Raw genomic sequence first — 19,749 nt, 5'->3', positions numbered from 1 at the left:
AAACGAGCGCGGTAAGAAGTAACACTACTTTCCCTCCCAGGGTCAGGATGTAGGTGTTTCTATACTATTAGTCACAGAACTTATTACATATCCAACTACCATTGCAGCATTTTAAGATGTTGATGCCATGGCATCCTTCAGACGTGCTGGTGTGTAGAATGATTTGCTTCTCCGAGAGCATGGCTCCTGCAATCCACTGCAGTATTAATAACAGTGAGAAGGAAGAAAGACAATTTGCTGCCTTTGTACCAGTGTTCTTAGCCAAAAATGTAGCCAGCATACATAAAGCCTATCCTTTTTTTTAAAAAGCCAGTTTCAGATAGTTGAACAGATCTGAGTAACAGCTCCAGTCAGGCTTGTGCAGCAAGCACAGCTGGACTCCAGACACTGACTCATTCTCCAATTACCACTACCCAGCTTTTTTTTCCAACAGGCTCTATTCTGCCAATAAATCTTCCAACTTCCCATAACGTACTGTCAGGCTGAGGTCATGTCAATGTAGACATAAAAACTAAATATATGTCCACACCCGTAAAGAGGAAAACAAGGCAAGAAACTTGGAACTAACTAGCACTAATAAAAGAAAAAGAAAACCAACAAAAACAACTGGAAAGCATACAGACAATTTTAGAACTTCTTTGTACAGACCACAGTGAAATATTCTGCAACTTTCTTTAGCAGGCCACCCTCTGCAACTCTTTTGTATTTCTGTTGCATTTAGCTAAGATACTCTTAGTTAAAAGCAAAAAGACAACAAAATTGGACTTTGTAAGTTGTTACACCCAAACTATAAGGGAAAAGGACTAAATTTTGCTGTGTGGTAAATCTAACAGAGTAAACAGTGGTCTTTGCCAGCCCCAGTTTCACTGTAATATGTAAATAAATAAACATTGACCTGAAGGACTGTTTGCAAAGTCTTGCTGCAAATTTCAGGTAGGTAACATGTTCCATGTTCTTGTGGCCACGGTGTGTGGGCTTTACTAAGTTTTAGCACAACCAGATCTCTCTTTTACTTCCAGTATACTCCAGAAAACTTGAATTTGGGTTTAACTGAAACATCGTAAGATCAACTTTTTTCTAAAACAGATATCTTATCCCAACTTTAGCTTAGTTTCATCCATACAGTGGATGAAATTCTGTGGCCTCTCTTACGCAGGCAGTTTAAATCAGGTTCCTTTTGGCTCTAAAACCTGGTAAAATAAAAGAAAAACAATGCAGAAAAAGTATATCGTAGAGCATATTTTATTTTTTTGTAATTGTGGGACCAGTCTATTTTGTAGGCTACCAGTAAGCTTCTTACAGTCAACCCATTATCGATTGGTAGACCACAATTAAAAATAGCAAATTGCCACTGACGAAAAATGATTTCCAGTCATAGAAGCAGTACAGAAATTGCGCTGTTGAATTTCCAGAGCTATCTCATTTGCTGAGGAGTTTTCATACAGGTATCCAGAGATTCTAGCCAACTGACTTGTTAGTCCTATGCAGCATGATAGAGAAAGATAAGATCCTGAAGTAAATGTGGTTGCAAAATGGCTAGTAGAGTCCTAACAGCAAAACCAAATTGATATTAAAATTTGGTTGGTTTTGCAGAATCTCTGCCAGGCAGTTTTTTGGTCTTTTTTGAAGTTCAAAAATGTCTCACGGAATGAGTTTCTGACATTTGCTTTGGCTGCTAACGAAAACTCATGTATATTCAGGCTATTACACTTGAACTTTGAAGAGTCTGTCATAGCAACCTTAAAAAAAAAAGGTGAATGAGTCCGACTTTATCTTATTGTGGGTGACAGAAACCTTATAACTGAAAGCAGGTATTTTTCTACCTGACCAGGAGGAAAATGCTCAATAAAAATCACAGAAGGAAAACACTGTGAAGAATGGTAAATGAAATGGGAAGTCATGGTAAGGGTAAATTAAGGGTTTTAGGGGTAAATTTCATTAAGGGTAAATGAAAGGGCAAGTCTTTTCCCTCTGAAGCCAATAATCTGTAGGAACAGATGTATTTGTAATCATCTAAAATGTCAGAGATGCAGAATAAGCAGGTCAGTAAATATGACATGGGTGAAAAGTAGTGTGGAAAGTAATGGGGCTAGCTGTGTAGGATACAAGAGAGGGGAAGAAGTGAACTGTGGTGGCATTAGCAGGACATTAGCTGTCTGTAGCCCCGGGTTACTGCTCTTACTCTTATGATTGAATTACTGCTACCTACAAGTGAGGGATGCCCACATATCTGGAGCTGGGGAATCTCTGCAGGTGGTAACGCAATCAATGCCTATGGAGGAGACAGAACAGGGGGAGGATATAGTAGTGGGAAAGGGAAAATGTGCATCAGTAAGTGGTTCCTTGGACCCAGAAACTGTCCAAGTGGACTAGAAATGTTGTAGGTGAACTGGGAAAGCAGACGAGGAGACTGAGGAGGTGGGGATGGCAGCCTACGCAGCGTATTTCTGAGGACTGCTGGGGCTTTTTCAGACTACCTGCTGTGTACTGCTCTGCTACAGCTTCTGCTTTCTCAGCTCCCCGTGTACAATTTGCAGGCTGTTGTAGACATACAAAGCAGAAATGAGAAGTTCCCAGACGTGTAAATAAATTCATGCTCTTGGCTCTGTTCCCTGAGAGCATCACCTGCTCCCTCCTGCAGGGGAGTGAGTTGGGTTCAGCCGAGCTGGATAAGGAGGCGTACCACAGAGGGTGCTGCCTGCTCACTGCTTGCCACCAAAGGGCTGCTGGAGGCTCTGCCACTACCATGAAACTGTATTTTCTTGCAGAAAATACTCTGTTCACCTCTCTGCAAGAGGTCCTTGAGTGATGATACTGTGAAGTTTTAAACCCTAAGCATGATTTACTGTCACGGAAAAGCACATTTAAAATTGCTTGATTTTTTCCATTGTCTTTCTAATCACATCAACCAACTAGACATTTTAATCAACAACAAATGTATTTTTTCATTTATTACTCTTCTGGTGTATTTACTTTGTTCTACTATCACTGCCACTCTATATAGTTTTGTTCTATGTAGTTTCTTGTACTAGCCTCACTTCTCTAATGTGTAAACAACTTCAAGTGATTCATCCAATATTATGAATTTGTTCCACGTGCTTGGTTCTTTCTCTCCTACTCTTACCAGAGAGAGAACTGTATGTGAAGTTGTAGCTTTGTTGCTACATGCTATTGTTTTATTTTTAAAAAAGTATTTCTATTTATTTAAAAAATATATATATTTAAAATACAGGAAGGCAAAGAAATTTTGTGCATGACGGAATGTATGGAAAACAGCCTCCCCAAACTCCTATCTTCCTCTACCTTTTTAGAAAGATGCTTTAATCCTGAGGAACAGAAATATCAACCTTAAACTTGGAATTTAAGTGATCCTTTGAGCATAGAAGTTTGTTTGTCCTCAAGAGTAAGGGAAAGACTTTGCATTCAAATAGAGACCTTGCACAGGGAACAGAGAAAAGACAGATTTTTTTTAAAAAAATAATAAAATATCAAATAAATCTGTTGGAATATAATAAGCACTTCAAACTAGGCACACAAACTAATTCACTTTGAGAGTTCTTTGTATGATGTGACCCCTCAGCTGTGGAATTTGTAGAAAAAAAGTCCTCTGTTGCTTTGAGACTTCCACTCTTTAGGATTGTTGAAAAAGATCTTTGAAATGGTAGGTGATTGTAGGCTGCGACAGCTGTAACACATGGGATTTTTCTGCTATTCTAAAATAGGACTTGGCTGGCTCTCTGAAATGGAAAATTCAGTATTTTTGTTGTGCAACTGACCAATTTTCTGCAGTTAAACTATGCTAATTTTGTTTTATTTCCCTGTCCTCTAGAATCTGCCTATAGATGCCTGTTGCTTGGTAGCTTTCCTTGCAAGGTGAAGGCTGCAGTGTGTGCACCCTGTGCTATGCAGTTGAGGGAAGAAGGAAACAAGAATATTCAGGCTGCCAGAGAACAAACGGCAAGGACAAAGAGCAAAGAGAAATACTAGCAGTGATTTTACCCATGATGACTGTCATTACAACCATTGTACCTGCCTGCCGGAGCTTTGCTTTGTGCTGCTTTCAAAGTCTACTTTTGCCTAAGTTTGGACTAGAAGACCTTGGAAGAACACTGGCATGGAGTGTCAGGTTATCATGGAGATCATCGTATTCATCATAAATTGGTGAGGTGCTCAATACCTGCACAGGTACTCAACACTCGATATGTAATTACATATCTGCCATCATTTGTGCCCATGTTTAACAGTATACATTTATTTTATTGAAAAGGCAAAACTACATGCACCAAAGCATGTGATACCATTCAGATATCCATGTAAGCAGCGGGCTCATAAAAAATAAGTATAATAAATATATATAAAAAGAACACATTTACTTTTGAAAGTATTTGGGACACTGTGTTCTATTTTTTTTTTGGTGAATGCATTAATACCACCTAAAATATAAGAGTAAGGTATACCAAGTGGATCCATTTAGATTCACTATGGTGTTACTGCATTTGTTATAAAAATGTTAGGTCTGCAACCTCGTCTAATAACTTTGTTGTTGTGAAAGTTCTGTGTAGTCAATTGTGTAACTAATATACTTGGTTTCTTACTTCCAAGTGCAAACGTAGTAATCTCCTCTACCCCATATGTCTATATTGCAGGCAGATTTACTGGTTATTTAAAAGCTGCTGCTTATTATTATTTTTTCTGCAAAAGTACCCCGTAGTTTTCCAAACAATAATGGGTGTATAAGATCTCTACATATTCATGTAGGTGGTCTGAAGAAAGATTACCAAGATGCTGGTGGCAATAGTTATTCTAGTTCTGCAGTCTGAAACTAAATCAACAGCTTTATCAGCAAGGCTGAATTTTAAGGAGAGCTACACTAGGAACTGATGTCAACAGTGCTGGAGGATGGGCTTTGAGGCTTAAGTTCTGAGGCTATATTTTGCTTCCAGTGAAACCAACGCAGTTTTAGAGAAGACTTAACGGGAAGAGGGGTCTTTATTTGAACTTTTCACTGTTGCTTTTTAATAAACTAGTTCGTGTGGCCTCTTTAACACAGTTTCTGCTTCTACCCTCAGTCAAAGGCGATGCTATAACAAAATGAAAGTAATAGAAAGACAAAATACTAAGGAATAAGACAAAGTAATCCAAGTATTTAGTTTCCAGTAGGAAGGCGGCTAAAGAATTAGATAGTATGTTAATAGTCTTGATTTTGTATGTCTTACTTAAGCAGCTTCCAATTAATTTGGAGTTTTGCTTGCATAAGGAATGTGGGATTTACCTCTAACTCCTTATGTTGGTGTTAATTCATAACAGGGAACAGGACCTGGTATTACATACAAGGGACACTCTTTTCCCCTGACTTGCAAAGATGTTTAAGTTTTCACTTCCATGCACCATCTGCATTTGAAAACAAAACAAAACAGAAAAACAAACAATCTTGAGGTAAACAAATGGAAAATAAATCAGCTATGCAGGCACCTAAATTTACACAGACTGGATGTCCTTTTGGAGGCCAGCAGGATACCTGCCTCTTTCCAATAATCCCATAGGAAACTATTCCTTTTGAAAGAAGAGCTTAAAAGATAGGTGCAGGTTTAGTGGCTAGATTGGGCACACTGGATAATCCCAAGCACTTGTTTTTGGGGTTTCCACTTGTAACAGTGGAAGTGCTCTGGGTAACCCTAACACAGCTGCCAATTACTTTTAGGTTGGAATCTTACAGACTGTTTTACACAATGGCTGGGTATTTGAAACCTCAGTGTGTGTCAGTACTGAATAGGACATTTTTTCATCATCAAGTCATAGGCTAAACATGGGAAATCTGCCTGGCCAAGTCTGTATTATTCAGTATCCCTAAATAAACACTGAAAAGGCTGAAGAAAATCCTCATGCTGTGGTGGGTTTCCTTTAATGCAGACAGAATCATATTTTTAAACTTTCTGATAATAAGAGATACTCCTTATAAAAAATATTTTAAACCTTCTTTGCATTACTCTGAATCTGATAATTAATTCTTTATGTGGTTCAAAAATAGATAAAAATCCTAGATACATAGATTTGATGAGGTTTTATGCAGTTTCATTTTATTTTGCATAGCAATATTTTGGGGGTTAATGAAGATTTTCAGTTACCTACAGATCACTTGATAAGAAAGGATGCTATTCTTTACCGCTATGCGGGTACGAAATGGATTAATCTCAAAAGAGTATAAGAAATGCAGCAAATATGTAACAAATTTTCTTCTTGTAAATTAATTTAGTGGTAATAATTTCCAAGAAAAGAGAACATCAGTATCTATACATGTAGACAGACTGATAAACTGGTTTAGGTGTTTCAGAAGCTCACAATTTAAATATGGTAAAGATAGACATTACAGTAGGAAAACAAAAGAAGGGTTCCTTGTGCAGCAGAATATACTCAGCCTACAGATTGATTCTACTTTTTAAGCCCTGATGCTCAATTTTTCAAATCTTCCTGTCTCTTTGTTTAGAAACAATCATTCAGTGGCTGAGCTGAAGCTATGTTTATGCTGATCAGCCAGGATGTTTGTGTTAACTGCTTGGTTGCTGCTGCTCTGCACACAAAACTGGCTGAGTTCTGCTTTTCTTTCCCATGGTAGAAATTCCAGTCTCTCCTTTTTTTTTCCAGGCTCTAATTTCTCAAATCTATGAGAACTTGTTAATATAGACTCACAGACTCACAGAATGGTTTGGGTTGGAAAGGACCTTAAAGACCATCTTGTTCCACCCCTCTGCCACGGACAGGGACACCTCCCTCCAGACCAGGTTGCTCAAAGCCCCATCCAGCGTGGCCTTGAACACCTCCAGGGATGGGGCATCCACGGCTCCTCTGTCTAACACTGGTCAAATACTCAAAAATTATTAGTGCTAAAAAAAAAAAAAAAAAAGGTCAGAAAACTCCAGAGCCTCAGAATGTCAGGCAAAAATTTTTAGAGCACCTGGAACATCTTCTAACAGAGTATTAAGTGTGGCATCCTTTCAGAGAAGTCTAGCACAGGGACAGAGCAGATCCTTCCTTGATATGTAGCCTGAGAAATGATGGATGCTCAGGGACTGAAAATAAGATATAAAATGGAAAAAGGAAGTAGTGAGCATGTTCATTATGGCATCCTAAACGTACTGAAGAAGATGCATGCAGTGAGAGGCAGACCTGTCGAGATAAATTAAAGATGACTGTGAAGTTGTATCTCTTGTGTACTAGAGATTTGTGCAGGGAGGTTGAGAACTAAATCCAGTATCCAAAAGCACAAGTGGAGCCAGAGTGACTTAGGATATCACAAGGGATGTAACCTCGCTATTTAAATAAATTAACATCGAGAGACAGAGAATGTATTCCAAAATAGCCCCCTGAACCTCTCTTCAGTGCATGAGTCATGCTTTACTCACTGTGGAGCCTGAAGGAATTTAAAGGCTAGCACAGAACATTTACCTTGCTATTTATAGTAAATACAGAGGTATCCGTGCATCACAGTCAGAAAAAAGTATAACCCTGCTGGAAAATATTTAATGAGCTAATATAAAGCATGGAGCAGAGAAAGCTACTGCAAAACAGTCATCCAAAGAGAAGGTGGATGCAATGACACAAATACACTACAACAGAAGTGTAAACCAGTCAAGACTTCTGGGAAATGCAGGTCAGTAAAGGAACTGAGTTAAGCGATGGAGAAATCTAAAAACTGTGTAAATTAAAGTTTTAAAAAATATTCAAGTAGGTTTTTTTAAGAAATTGAAACATCAAGAAAACAAGCTATGAATATATATAAAGACTACGTTATATGAGGATTCAATCAGACTGGTGATGCAAGCAGTAAATAAGATTATGGATAAATTAACAGTAAGAGCTGGGAGCAGAGAAGGGACATTTTGTGCTGATCCCTGCTATCTGCCGAGGTCCAAGCACCCTAGACTTGAAGGATGAATGGGGCAGTTTGAAGGAGAGACAAGATGCTGGCATCACCCTGTTTACTTTCTTTTTAGGAGCTGTAGGTATGCAAGTAGAAAAGAACTGGGCTCCAAAAGATTTGCACTGGACACTGCTGGTTAGCATAACAACAGTGGGAGTAGAAAATGCGCAATCATACATATCTAATGCAAAATAAGGTATTTTTTTTATTTTTTTATTTTTTAATTAGGTAGCACAACAGTAGGAGTTTGGGGTATGTAGATGGGACTGTGGATGGGGTGATGGGGACAGTTTGACAGCTGGCCATATGGATATTGTTGCAAAACATTTGTGAGGTGGGTTGTTGGGAACATCAATGATTCTGTAATAAAATATCTTCTAAACCAGACCCTACTGGTCATGTTGCTGTGGAAATGATGAAAATATAAATGAAAAAAAGTAAGCAAAACACTATCGTGAGAACTATCACCATCTACAGATTTTGATAAATAGGTCAGTAAGAAAGTTTGGGTTATGACATTGAATTGTGGTTTGGGAACTTTGCTCCAAGATGATCTCTTTTCACTTCGTCTGTTTTCTTTTCCCAATAATAGTATTTTTGTTTGAAAGGGCTGGCAACCCCCTCATAAGGTTTTTATACTGTAAGATTTAAGTCTAGTAACATAGTTGTTAATTTTGCTTCTAAATCATATGAATTTTTTTGCAGTTATGTCTGTGTAAACAGTTAATTTAATTTTTTAAAAAGAAACAGATTAGGTCTTCACCTAATTGCAGACAATTTGAGTATCAGTACTCAGCATTAGATGGAAAAAAGCAAGCAGAGCAACAAAGAAAGAAAATGGCAGGCACTGACATAGCTGCTGACTCGTGAAAAATCAGCAGGATGCGGTTCAACAGAAGAAATGGTGATAGCCAACAAACTGCATGGCATGGGTTCTAAATGTGTGGTACCACTGCTTACATGCCAAACCCTAAAACATTACTTTAAATAAAAATTAAAAACATTGCTGGTTTCTGCAGAGGGCCCCTCGGCATTGTCAAACTTCTCCCCCTCCTGTCCAGGTCATGTACAGCACTCAAACCAAATGTGCAGGCTCTTACCTTTCTCCTTTACCTGCCCTGGGCCATGCACTGCCAGTCTGAATAAGATCTCTTGGGTATTAAATGACTCTTGGGAATCAAACATCACACTGCCAAAAGCAAAACTTCTGCCCCCGTGCAACGAAGATGGATTTTGGCAGGTTCACTCCTACTCCAGAGAAACTTTTGTGGCACCCACCTGGAAAAGCGAAAGAAATCATGCAGATATGAGCACTGGCTATTTGAGGAAAGATAAGAAAGATGCTTTGGGTTATGTATATATATAATATTGTTAGTATTTTTATTTATTTATTTATTTGTTTGTTTGTTTATTAATTTTTCCCCTGGAAAACTACAGAGCAGACCTAAAGAGCGAAGGTCATTTTATCTGTTCAAACTATTCAAATGGTCCCTGCCAGAGGTTTGGCCTGGACCAAACGGCACACTTCACAGTCTGAGAAGTAGCATGGGCACAGGACTATTCTCAGTAGGCAATTTGGATGGCGCTGCCTTGTTTCAAAGATTAACTGGAGCGGGTTATCCCATATCGGGTGAACTCAACACCATCTTTAATTGGCTAATATAGAGACAGTCTACATTTTCAGGCTTGCTTCTAGGGGGCCCGCTTGTTAAAGTTGCTATCCAGTTACTCTGCAATATCTTAGGTGTTGCCCATGAACATGAGAACAGTACGTGTCCTGGTCCATGGTAGGCAGCTTCACTGTTCTTAAAAACAAGTTGCCAGCCTAAGCTACTGATTTTATTTATTTATTTATTTATTTATTCACTTTGTCGGTATAAGCCGCACGGTAGTTCTGATTTTCCATCCCTTTATACTCTGACTTTGTTGCAAGATGATCAACCAACATCTCTTGTTTGGAACTGTCTGGATGGTGGCATTCAAACAGTTGTGATCAATGGCTGAGCGTGCAGGTGGAGATCAGTGATGAGTGGCATCCCTCAGGGGTCACTACTGGAACCAGATCTATTTAACATCTTTGTTGGTGGCATGGAGAGTGGGATCGAGTGCACCCTCAGCAAGTTTGATGATGACACCAAGCTGCGTGGTGTGGTTGACACGCTGGAGGGAAGAGATGCCATTCAGAGGGACCTAGACGGGCTTGAGAGGTGGGGCTGTGTGAACCTCATGAGGCCAAGTGCAAGGTCCTGCATCTGGGCCGGGGCAATCCTGGCAATAAAACAAAGAGGTTGGGAATCATGCTCACTTTCTACTATGAAGAGCATTGACCATTTTAAGTGCACCAGAGGACCCTTCGGGTGGATGCTTTAACTTTCAGAGATAACATCTCAGATACCTGAGAGATGATGAATTTATGCACCTGGCTTTTATGGCCAGGTCCCCCTGAATGGATATCTAGTGCTGGCTGTGGTCTGGTACTACTGAACAACTGTACCTGGCTCAGCTGTTGTTAGCTGAAATTACAGGAACTACTCATGAATCCAGTTTGGCTTGTGGGGAATCACTTTATTATACTGATATTCAGCATACCTAATATTGAAAATGTCTCAAGACAGACAAGTAGTGGAAATTACTGCCATGACAGACATTCAAAGTCCTCCATGAGATTTCCCAAAAATTCAGAGTTTTTTAATAAAAGAATATTAAAAAAGGGGATGAACATTTTACAATTTATTTATTTATTTATGTATTTATGTATTTATTTTCCTCAGGAAAGGGCATTGCTCCGGGTGAGGATGGGGTGGAGGGTGCCACCAAGGGGCGTTCACCTCCTGCCACCATCACCACCGGGGGCAGCTGCACAGGAGACAAGGCGAAGCCGCCGTGCAGGACACACACACCCTGCTCGACCAAAAATCCTGTCGTGACTGCGAAAAAATCCGAGGTCACCGCAGTTGAAGCAACCCCTGTAGGTACCAGCCTCCCCGCCACGGCTGCTGAGGCAGCTACCATAGAGCTCCCTCAGCGCCTAGAGCGGCCGCAGGCGCCCGTAGCCGAGGCCGCCATGTTGAGTGCGGGCACAGCCGGACGGGGCGGGACGGAAGCGGGCGGGGCGGGCGGTGCGCGGGAAGCCGGAGCGCGGGGCCGGAGCGGGAGCAGGTGGGGGGGGGGGGCCGCGAAATGGCGGCGGGGACGGGACCGCCGAGGGGGGGATGGACCCACGACCCTCTCCCCTGTCCCCCTGAGGGCCGGGGGCCCCTTCCCCGGTCTCCATTTTCCCCCACGCCCCGTCCCTGAGCGGCCGTGTCTGTCCCGCAGGCTTGCCGGCGGCGGGGATGGAGTTCAGCAGCAGAGCTCGGCAGCGGCACACGAGGCTGGCCGGGGACAGGCGGGACCCGTACCCCCACAGCCTGCAGTTCTACCAGGAGCCCCCCACCGAGAACATCTCCCTCGCCGAGTTTGAGAGCTTCGCCGTCGACCGCCTGAGGCGTGAGTAGGGTCCCCGGGCAAAGTCTGTCAGCCCCGGGGGTGCCGGCCCAAACCTGCCTCACTCGGGGTTTTTTGGGTGTAAGCGTCACGGTGGGGTTTTGGGTTCTTTCTGGCATAATTTGTGCTCTTGACAAGCCTGACATACCCTGTCTGTCTGTTACTGATAGAAATTAGCAGCCCACTCGCGCTAAAGTACACCCCTGTTAATGGAGAACGTGCTGCTGTAGATATTTCGAAGAACTACAGCTGATTTCACAGTGAAAGCTCGGTGTGTAAGCAGTCAGGGTTTTATGGGTTTGGACTGTAGGGTTGTGTTTTATGAGAATATTTCAGTTTCTGGATATCTTTACTGGATGTCTTTCAGTACAGCGACTGAAACTGTTGTGAGCCAGGGTTCCCCTGAACTCCCCCAAACAGTTGAAGCCAAGTTTTTTTTAGCCAGTACCATGAAAACTGATGCTCTGAGGCGGATCCATCAGTCGGGTGTCTCCCCTTCTGTACTGACTGTCTGGGTCTCAGAGTTGGGGGAGCTGCTCAGGTCTTGTGGGCTACAGATAAGGTGGGCCGTGCTCTATCCTCCATATTTCGTACCCTTTTGCTCGCCTTACCACAAGAAGCAATTTATGTGACCTTACCTGTTCTGTTCATTTCTCGAGTCATGATACAGTAAGATTTCATTTCAAGGTGTTGTCTCTAATATGAACTTTATTTTTCTTTTCTTTCCCCCCAGTGCTTAAAGTAGTTGAAAACCTTGGTGTGAGCTATGTAAGAAGTAGCGATTCATACAAAATGAAGCTGGAGGCCGAGTTCCGCAGACTTAAGTTTCCCTACAAAGTAAGTATAAAAGAGGAACTTTCTTTTTGCGCTATTTTCTGTACACCATTCAGAAATTCTGAATAAAGATACAGGTGATGAAATACTGTTCCTAAAACTTAAATTCTGGTATTCTGTCAGAGTTCTAGTTTGTCTTCTAGGGTACTGTTTGTTTTTTTTCGTCGATCCCCTTCTTTAATAGTCTTGTGTTTGTTGTCTTAAATGTGAGTATAAATATGATGTTAAACAGCCGTGATAAATTAATTGTGGATTTTTAATCTGGAAGAGATCAGTTCTCTGAAATAATACATTTTTTGTAGGCTTTGGCTGAGGATGATTATGATGCAAGAAGAAAGGACCATATCTCTCATTTCATACTACGCCTTGCTTATTGTCAGTCGTAAGTACTTTTTGGATTACTCTATAGTCTTATTAATAACTTTAGATGTAGATGTTACATTACGTTACTTTATCATAGGTTTTATAGATACTACAGAGCTGAGTGGCTACTAAACAGAGAGGCGGTAGGTTCAAGTAGAGACCTTTTCTTCTAGAAGCATGATTTCAACTGTGATGAAAATGCATATTCAGAATTAAGATAAATGTCCAGCTTTTGAAGTAAGTTTTATTTTTTAGCTTTGTAATATATAAACTTCTGGGTTTTACACACTGAGCATTGATTTAAGCCTATTCTTTTTGTCATCTCCTTTTGAGAATAAAGTACAGCAGTTTATCAGTCATTGTTTCAGTTATGGACAATTAAATTTAACTGCTGCATATACTTCAGCTGTTTCTTAGTGACCAAAGACCTATGTAAATAGGCTTTATAATATTGTCAAAAGAGAGCCTTATTTCTGGGAAACTAAAAATACTGCTTGAGTTTGAGGTTTTCTCCACTGACTGTTCGTTCTGTCTAAAAGAAAGATGCTTTTTTTTGGGTGCTTGCATACCATTTTTTTTCCACGCGTAATCTGAGGTATGTAGTTGGTCCTGTCAAGTGCTTTTGTTTTGTCTCAGCTGCAGTCTTTGGATGGTAGAGGTTGTCAGTGCTTTATGTCTATTAGCAGCTTTGTTATGCATCAGTATGAACTCCTAACGCCTTGCCATTGCTGTCCTGTTTTCTAATTAAAACCAGCAAATACAAAGTGCGTTTGGCTTGAATTACTAGTTCAATTGCACTCTAATGCAGTATCATTTGTTTAAATTTGGCGAGAGTGGTAGAATGAGTACTGTGTTACTGTGATAGCTGAGGTGACTGAACTGCTGCTATGGATGCATACAGGCTCTAAGGGGAAGACCAGGCCAGGAAAGTGAGGATGGACTGTGCTCTAGGCAAAGAGATGGAGCTGAAATGGATGGAGATTTTCCTTGGAATAGGTCCTGGGACAGGTGAGAGTTTTGGTGCAGAGTGGTGGAGAACAGACCAGAGCAGACCAGGCACGTTGCATGTAGTTTGGCTACAGACTGCCTGAGCAGAATGGGGTGTAGCAGAGGCCTCAGAAGCCTCCAGATGGAGGAAACCTCACCATGGCCCTTGTTGAGGCCCTTCTCTGGCATAGTTTATAATCCTGAAAGAAGGAAATGACGTGAATAACACGATTACAAGTAAAATTCCTTCTACTGTTCTTTATTACACATGTGTGGGATTATGAATAATTAGTTGTTCATTTCTGGTGTTTATGTTCTTTTTGTTTTTCCCTTCATCTCTTAAAAATTGCTCTGGAATCTCTCGGAATTAATGACAGATGCAGATATTTGGACTGTTTTCTTTTTCTCTGTGACTTATCTTTTTAAAAGAAGGTCCTCATCTGTTATATAATCATAGAATCATAGAATATCCTGAGTTGGAAGGGACCCTTAAGGATCATCAAGTCCAACTCTTGATACCGCACAGGTCTACCCAAAAGTTCAGACCATGTGACTAAGTGCACAGTCCAATCTCTTCTTAAATTCAGACAGGCTCGGTGCAGTGACCACTTCCCTGGGGAGCCTGTTCCAGTGTGCAACCACCCTCTCTGTGAAGAACCCCCTCCTGATGTCGAGCCTAAATTTCCCCTGCCTCAGCTTAACCCCGTTCCCGCGGGTCCTGTCACTGGTGTTAATGGAGAAAAGGTCTCCTGCCTCTCGACACCCCCTTACGAGGAAGTTGTAGACTGCGATGAGGTCTCCCCTCAGCCTCCTCTTCTCCAGGCTGAACAGGCCCAGTGACCTCAGCCGTTCCTTGTACGTCTTCCCCTCCAGGCCTTTCACCATCTTCGTAGCCCTCCTCTGTACACTCTCCAACAGTTTCATGTCCTTTTTATACTGTGGTGCCCAGAACTGCACACAGTACTCGAGGTGAGGCCGCACCAGCGCAGAGTAGAGCGGGACAATCACCTCCCTTGACCTACTAGCGATGCCGTGCTTGATGCACCCCAGGACACGGTTGGCCCTCCTGGCCGCCAGGGCACACTGCTGGCTCATATTCAACTTGCTGTCTACCACAACCCCCAGATCCCTCTCTTCTAGGCTGCCCTCTATCGTCTCATCGCCCAGTCTGTACGTGCAGCCAGGGTTTCCCCGTCCCAGGTGCAGGACCCGGCACTTGCTCTTATTGAACTTCATGCGGTTGGTGATCGCCCAGCTCTCCAACCTATCCAGATCCCTCTGCAAGGCCTTTCCACCCTCATTCGAGTCCACAACTCCTCCAAGTTTGGTGTCATCAGCAAACTTGCTCAAAATACCTTCTATTCCTACATCCAGATCGTTTATAAAAATATTGAAAAGTACCGGCCCTAAAATGGAGCCTTGAGGGACCCCACTGGTGACCGCCCGCCAGCCTGACGCAGCCCCATTTACCATAACCCTTTGGGCCCTGCCCGTTAGCCAATTGCTCACCCATCGTATGATGTTTTTATTTAGCTGTATGGTGGACATTTTGTCCAGTAGGATCCTATGGGAAACCGTGTCAAAAGCCTTGCTGAAGTCCAAAAAAATCACATCAGCTGGTTTCCCTTGGTCCATCATACGGGTGATCTTATCATAAAAGGAAATCAGGTTAGTTAGGCAGGACCTGCCCTTCACAAACCCATGCTGGCTGGGACCAATAACTGCTTTGTCCCCCAGGTGAGCCTCAATAAGTTCGAGAACCATCTTCTCCATGATTTTACCAGGCACTGACGTGAGACTGACAGGCCTGTAATTGCTAGGGTCTTCTTTCTGACCCTTCTTGTAAATCGGCACAACATTTGCCAGCTTCCAGTCTACCGGGACCTCTCCAAATTCCCAGGATTGTTGAAAAATAATTGAGAGAGGTTCCGCGATGACGTCCGCCAGCTCTTTCAGCACCCGGGGATGAATCCCATCCGGACCCATGGACTTGTAGGGATCCAGGTGGAGTAGCAAATCCCGCACACGTTCAGGGTCGGTTGGGAGTTTGTCATCCCCACCGTCCCGGTCCTCTAGCTCAGGGCACCCTGGGTCCCGAAGCCCATCATCGGCATTGAAGACAGAGGCAAAGAAGGCGTTAAGCGTCTCTGCTTTGCCTATGTCATTGTCTGTGAGGAGACCTTCCCTATCAAGGAGTGGCCCTATGTATTCTTTAGTTCTCCTTTTTCCATTCACATATCTGAAAAAGCCCTTTTTATTTTCTCTCACAGACACAGCCAGCTTCAACTCTAGGTGTGCTTTGGCCACACGAATTTTCTGCCTACAAACACGAACAGCATCCCAGTATTCTTTCCATGACACCTGGCCCTCCTTCCAGTAGCGAAACACTCTCTGTTTCCGCCTAATCTCCATTAGAATGTTCCTGGTCAGCCACGCCGGCCTCCTGCCCCGCCTGCCTGACTTGCGATATTTAGGAATTGCCTGATCTTGTGCTTCTAGGAGGCATCGTTTAAAGAATGACCAGCACTGGTGGACATCGAGGCCTTCAAGAGCAGTTTCCCAGGGGACCTTGCTGACTAGTTCCCTGAGCAGCCTGAAGTCCGCTTTCCCCATATCTAGGGATGAGGTTTTGGTGGCACTTTTCCTTCTGTCACCGTAAATTTTGAACTCAACCACTTCATGGTCGCTTTGACCAAGGCGGCCACCAATCACCACATCTCCCACCAGACCCTCTCTGTTTTCTAGCAACAGGTCTAGGAGGGCACCTTTCCTAGTTGGCTCCGTTAGCACCTGCACCAAGAAGTTATCATCTAGGTGCTTCATGAACCTCCTGGACTTGCTCGTGTCAGCCGTGTGGCACTCCCAGTTAACGTCTGGCAAGTTGAAGTCCCCCATAAGGACAAGGGGAGTTAATCTCGAGGCCTCTCTTAGTTCTGTAAAGAATAATTTATCGGCGCTATCGTCCTGGCCAGGCGGTCTGTAATAGACTCCCACAACGACATCCCCTTTATTCATTCGTCCCTTGATCCTTACCCAGAGGCTCTCAACTTTGCCATCGCCGACCTGAAGTTCCACACAGTCCAGCCCCTGCTTCACATACATCGCCACCCCACCACCTCGCCTACCCTGCCTGTCCCTCCTGAAGAGCCTGTAACCATCTATCGCAACACCCCAGTCACAGGACTCATCCCACCAGGTTTCGCTTATGCCGATGATATCGTAGTTGCAGGACTGGGCCAGGACTTCTAGCTCATCCATTTTATTCCTCATACTGCGTGCGTTCGTGTAGAAGCACTTCAGGTGCGTCTCCTTACACTCAGCACCTTGTGGATCTGCCCGAAGGACCTCACTGGCACCCAGCCCCTCTGATTCTAGCGTACCTTCCCTTAGGTCTTCACCGGCGTGCCTGGTTTTAGCCCCTTCCCCCTTCGACTCTAGTTTAAAGCCCTATCTATCAGCCCTGCCAACTCCTGACCAAAGATCCTTACCCCTCTCCGAGAGAGGCACATCCCATCAGGTGCCATCAGGCCCTGTGTAGCATAGACCTTCCCGTGATCAAAGAACCCAAAGTTCTGCCGGTCACACCAGTCTCGAAGCCACGAGTTTATGTGAACAGCACGCCTTTCAGCTTCGATCCCCCCTATCGGAAGGACAGAGGCAAACACAACCTGCGCCCCTGATCCTCTAAGTAGTCGCCCCAAATCCCTAAAGTCTCTCTTGATCACCTTCGGACTTCTCGTTGCTACTTCATCGCTACCAGCCTGAAAGACCAGTAGCGGGTAGTAGTCAGTGGGCCGTACCAGGCGCTGGACTTTCTTGGCGAAGTCTCTCACCCGAGCCCCAGGGAGGCAACAGACTTCTCTGCGGGTTGGGTCCGGTCGGCATATCGGTCCCTCTGTCCCTTTCAGAAGGGAGCCCCCCATAACAATAGCCCTTCTTTCTTTTTTGAAGGATGATGTGGCAATGCGATGTGTAGGTCGCCTTGTCTTAGGCGCCCCCTCCAGCTGGGACGGGTTTTTATCTACTTTGTCATTCGGATTGTCTTGTTCTAGTCCTTCATATCGATTATTTAAGGGTAGATGAGAAGGTGAGGTGGGCGGAGAGAGGGCTCGCCTACCACCCCGAATAGGCACCTGCCTCCATTCCCCCCCTTGATCTAGGTCTCCTCCTGCTGCCTGGCAGGAGGAGGGAACCTCCGTCTTCTGCATAACAGGAGATGCCTGTGCTGTGGCAGGCTCATGAGCCTGCCTCAGAGAGGGCTCATTTGATTGGGGTGTTTCCTTGGGAAATGGGAGACCTGGTTCAAACCCGGTGTTTCAAGGAAGTATCCTAAGAGCTAGGCTATACGCAGGTCAGAGGTGAGCAGCTTGTTGAGGGTGAAATGTGGTGCAGAAATGAATACCTGTTTTGGTGGGCTGCAGAATCAGCAGGACAGAGCTTGGCTTGGTAGTCTAGGGGGGAAAAAAAACCCTGGGAAGGGGAAGACTCGGCTGGGGTCCAAGGCACTCTTTAAACTATTTGCAAATGTATTTTCATATCTTTGTATACAGGTAGCTTTGATATAGTGCTGCAGTAAAGAAGCTGGGGAAACAGTTTCTGCTTTAAATAGCTTTTTTATTTTTCTTGAAAAGGTGGACTTAGTGCTTACTCAGATAGTGGAAAATGGTATCATGAGCACTGAGGTGACACTGCATCCTGTATATTCTGTCTTGAAAAGCGGGTATTGCAGGAGTGAAATATTTCTATGCTCTAAAACTGTCATGTTCTCCAAAAGATAAATTTGGGAGCCAAATAGAATACCTTACTCTATAGGATTTTACTGTACTAGGTCAGAAAAAATGAGCTTGGCACAAATCATTAGGTTAGGTGGTGAAAGCTACTAATATAGCAAGTGGTGTCTGAAAAGTGTGCTTAAATAGGCATAACTGCAAACTAGCTTGATTCAATTCCCTGGGGCCTGGCAGAGGGTGTGTTGCCAGACGTGTTTTCTTGCTGCAGCCCCTTTCTAAGTTTCTAGTAGTCTAACACTGCCACCCAGGGGTACAAGTTTTCATCAGCTTTTCCTGATAGGTGTGCATGTTCCCCCAGCTAGGGGATACTCCAGAAGTAATATTTAAAATAAGTAGGCTTTGTAATGCATCCAATAGTGCTACTAAAAAATATTGTGCCATGTTGAAGAAGAAAAGCTGTCCTTTAAGGAGAATATTATCTGTGGGTGGCTATCCTTATCTAGAACAACTAAGAAATGATGAAACTAAAATAGGTAAGAAATGGTTAATACCATTTAAAAGAGGCTAACAACTTCAATACCTGCAGAGCAGTTTTTAGTATTGAGATTGACTACCTCCATTCTTCCGAAACGTGCACAGTCATGCTTCTTTAGGTATTGTGTCTTCAAAAGTCTTTTCTGATTAAGTGCTCCTTCCTGAAGGTTTCTTGCCTTCTCTTACAAGCTCCCCAGTTTGTGGGTCCTATGACAAAGTCAGCCTTGCATTTAATGTTGTGTTCACTAGGCCTGACATCTGCTTTATGTTGAAAGAGAGAATGCATAATCAGAAAACATATGCTGGTTTTGGTCATTTCTCTGCAGTGAGGATCTCAGGCGTTGGTTTCTTCAACAAGAAATGGATCTCTTTCGATACCGCTTCAATGAACTGACTGAAGGTTTAAGGCAGAAGTTCCTGGAGCATGTTAACTTACAATTTGAAGCCGTAAGTATGTTACTTTCTGGATTTGTGTTATGTAGTGTGTGCCTGATGTTTTTAAAAATTTTCTTTAAGGTAGTTTCTGTACTTCTGTTTAAAAAATAAATGTGAACTTGAGGCTTTAAAAAAAACAAACACTCAGAACTCCTCCTAAACTTGGAGAATAGTCTTGGCACAGAAATGAGGATTAAGTGATGTAACTGTGTGCTGCAACCGAAGAAGCTCTGTCTGCTTTGTCAAACAACATTTAACTGCAAACTGTGTAATTATGAAAACAAGTTAAACATTTTTTACTAAAGTTTATAGGAGGTATCTTTGAATCAAGATTCTAGATGGGTTACTGTGTTCTTCAGATAAGGCATTTATTTGTATGTTTCAACTGTCAATCAGAGCAACTAACACTCAGGTTGGAATCACCTTGCTTTTTTTTGGCGTGTTAGTGATGAATTGTGTGAA

At 42.9% G+C, this 19,749-nt stretch overlaps 1 protein-coding gene across 7 annotated transcripts in view; it reads left to right on the top strand.

The window, feature by feature from the left end:
• The first annotated feature begins 10,869 nt into the window (after positions 1-10,869).
• The window catches only part of PRIM2 (DNA primase subunit 2), a 113,095-nt gene continuing 104,215 nt past the window's right edge, over positions 10,870-19,749 (top strand). For 5 of the 7 annotated variants that reach the window (XR_007168974.2, XM_066994746.1, XM_066994748.1 and 2 more), the window contains exons 1-4: positions 11,084-11,407; positions 12,138-12,241; positions 12,541-12,620; positions 19,179-19,299. Coding sequence is in view for 6 of the 7 variants with exons in the window: in XM_066994746.1 (XP_066850847.1) it covers positions 11,254-11,407; positions 12,138-12,241; positions 12,541-12,620; positions 19,179-19,299 (459 nt within the window). In the remaining variant the exon portion in view is untranslated. The other 2 variants (XM_066994747.1, XM_048078826.2) reach the window with 2 other exon arrangements.

The sequence above is a fragment of the Anser cygnoides genome, chromosome 3 (genome assembly GCF_040182565.1).
Source record: "Anser cygnoides isolate HZ-2024a breed goose chromosome 3, Taihu_goose_T2T_genome, whole genome shotgun sequence".
Taxonomy (NCBI): Eukaryota; Metazoa; Chordata; class Aves; order Anseriformes; family Anatidae; genus Anser; species Anser cygnoides.
Note: the sequence above shows the minus strand (reverse complement) of the source record. Positions and strands in the feature narration are given on the sequence as shown.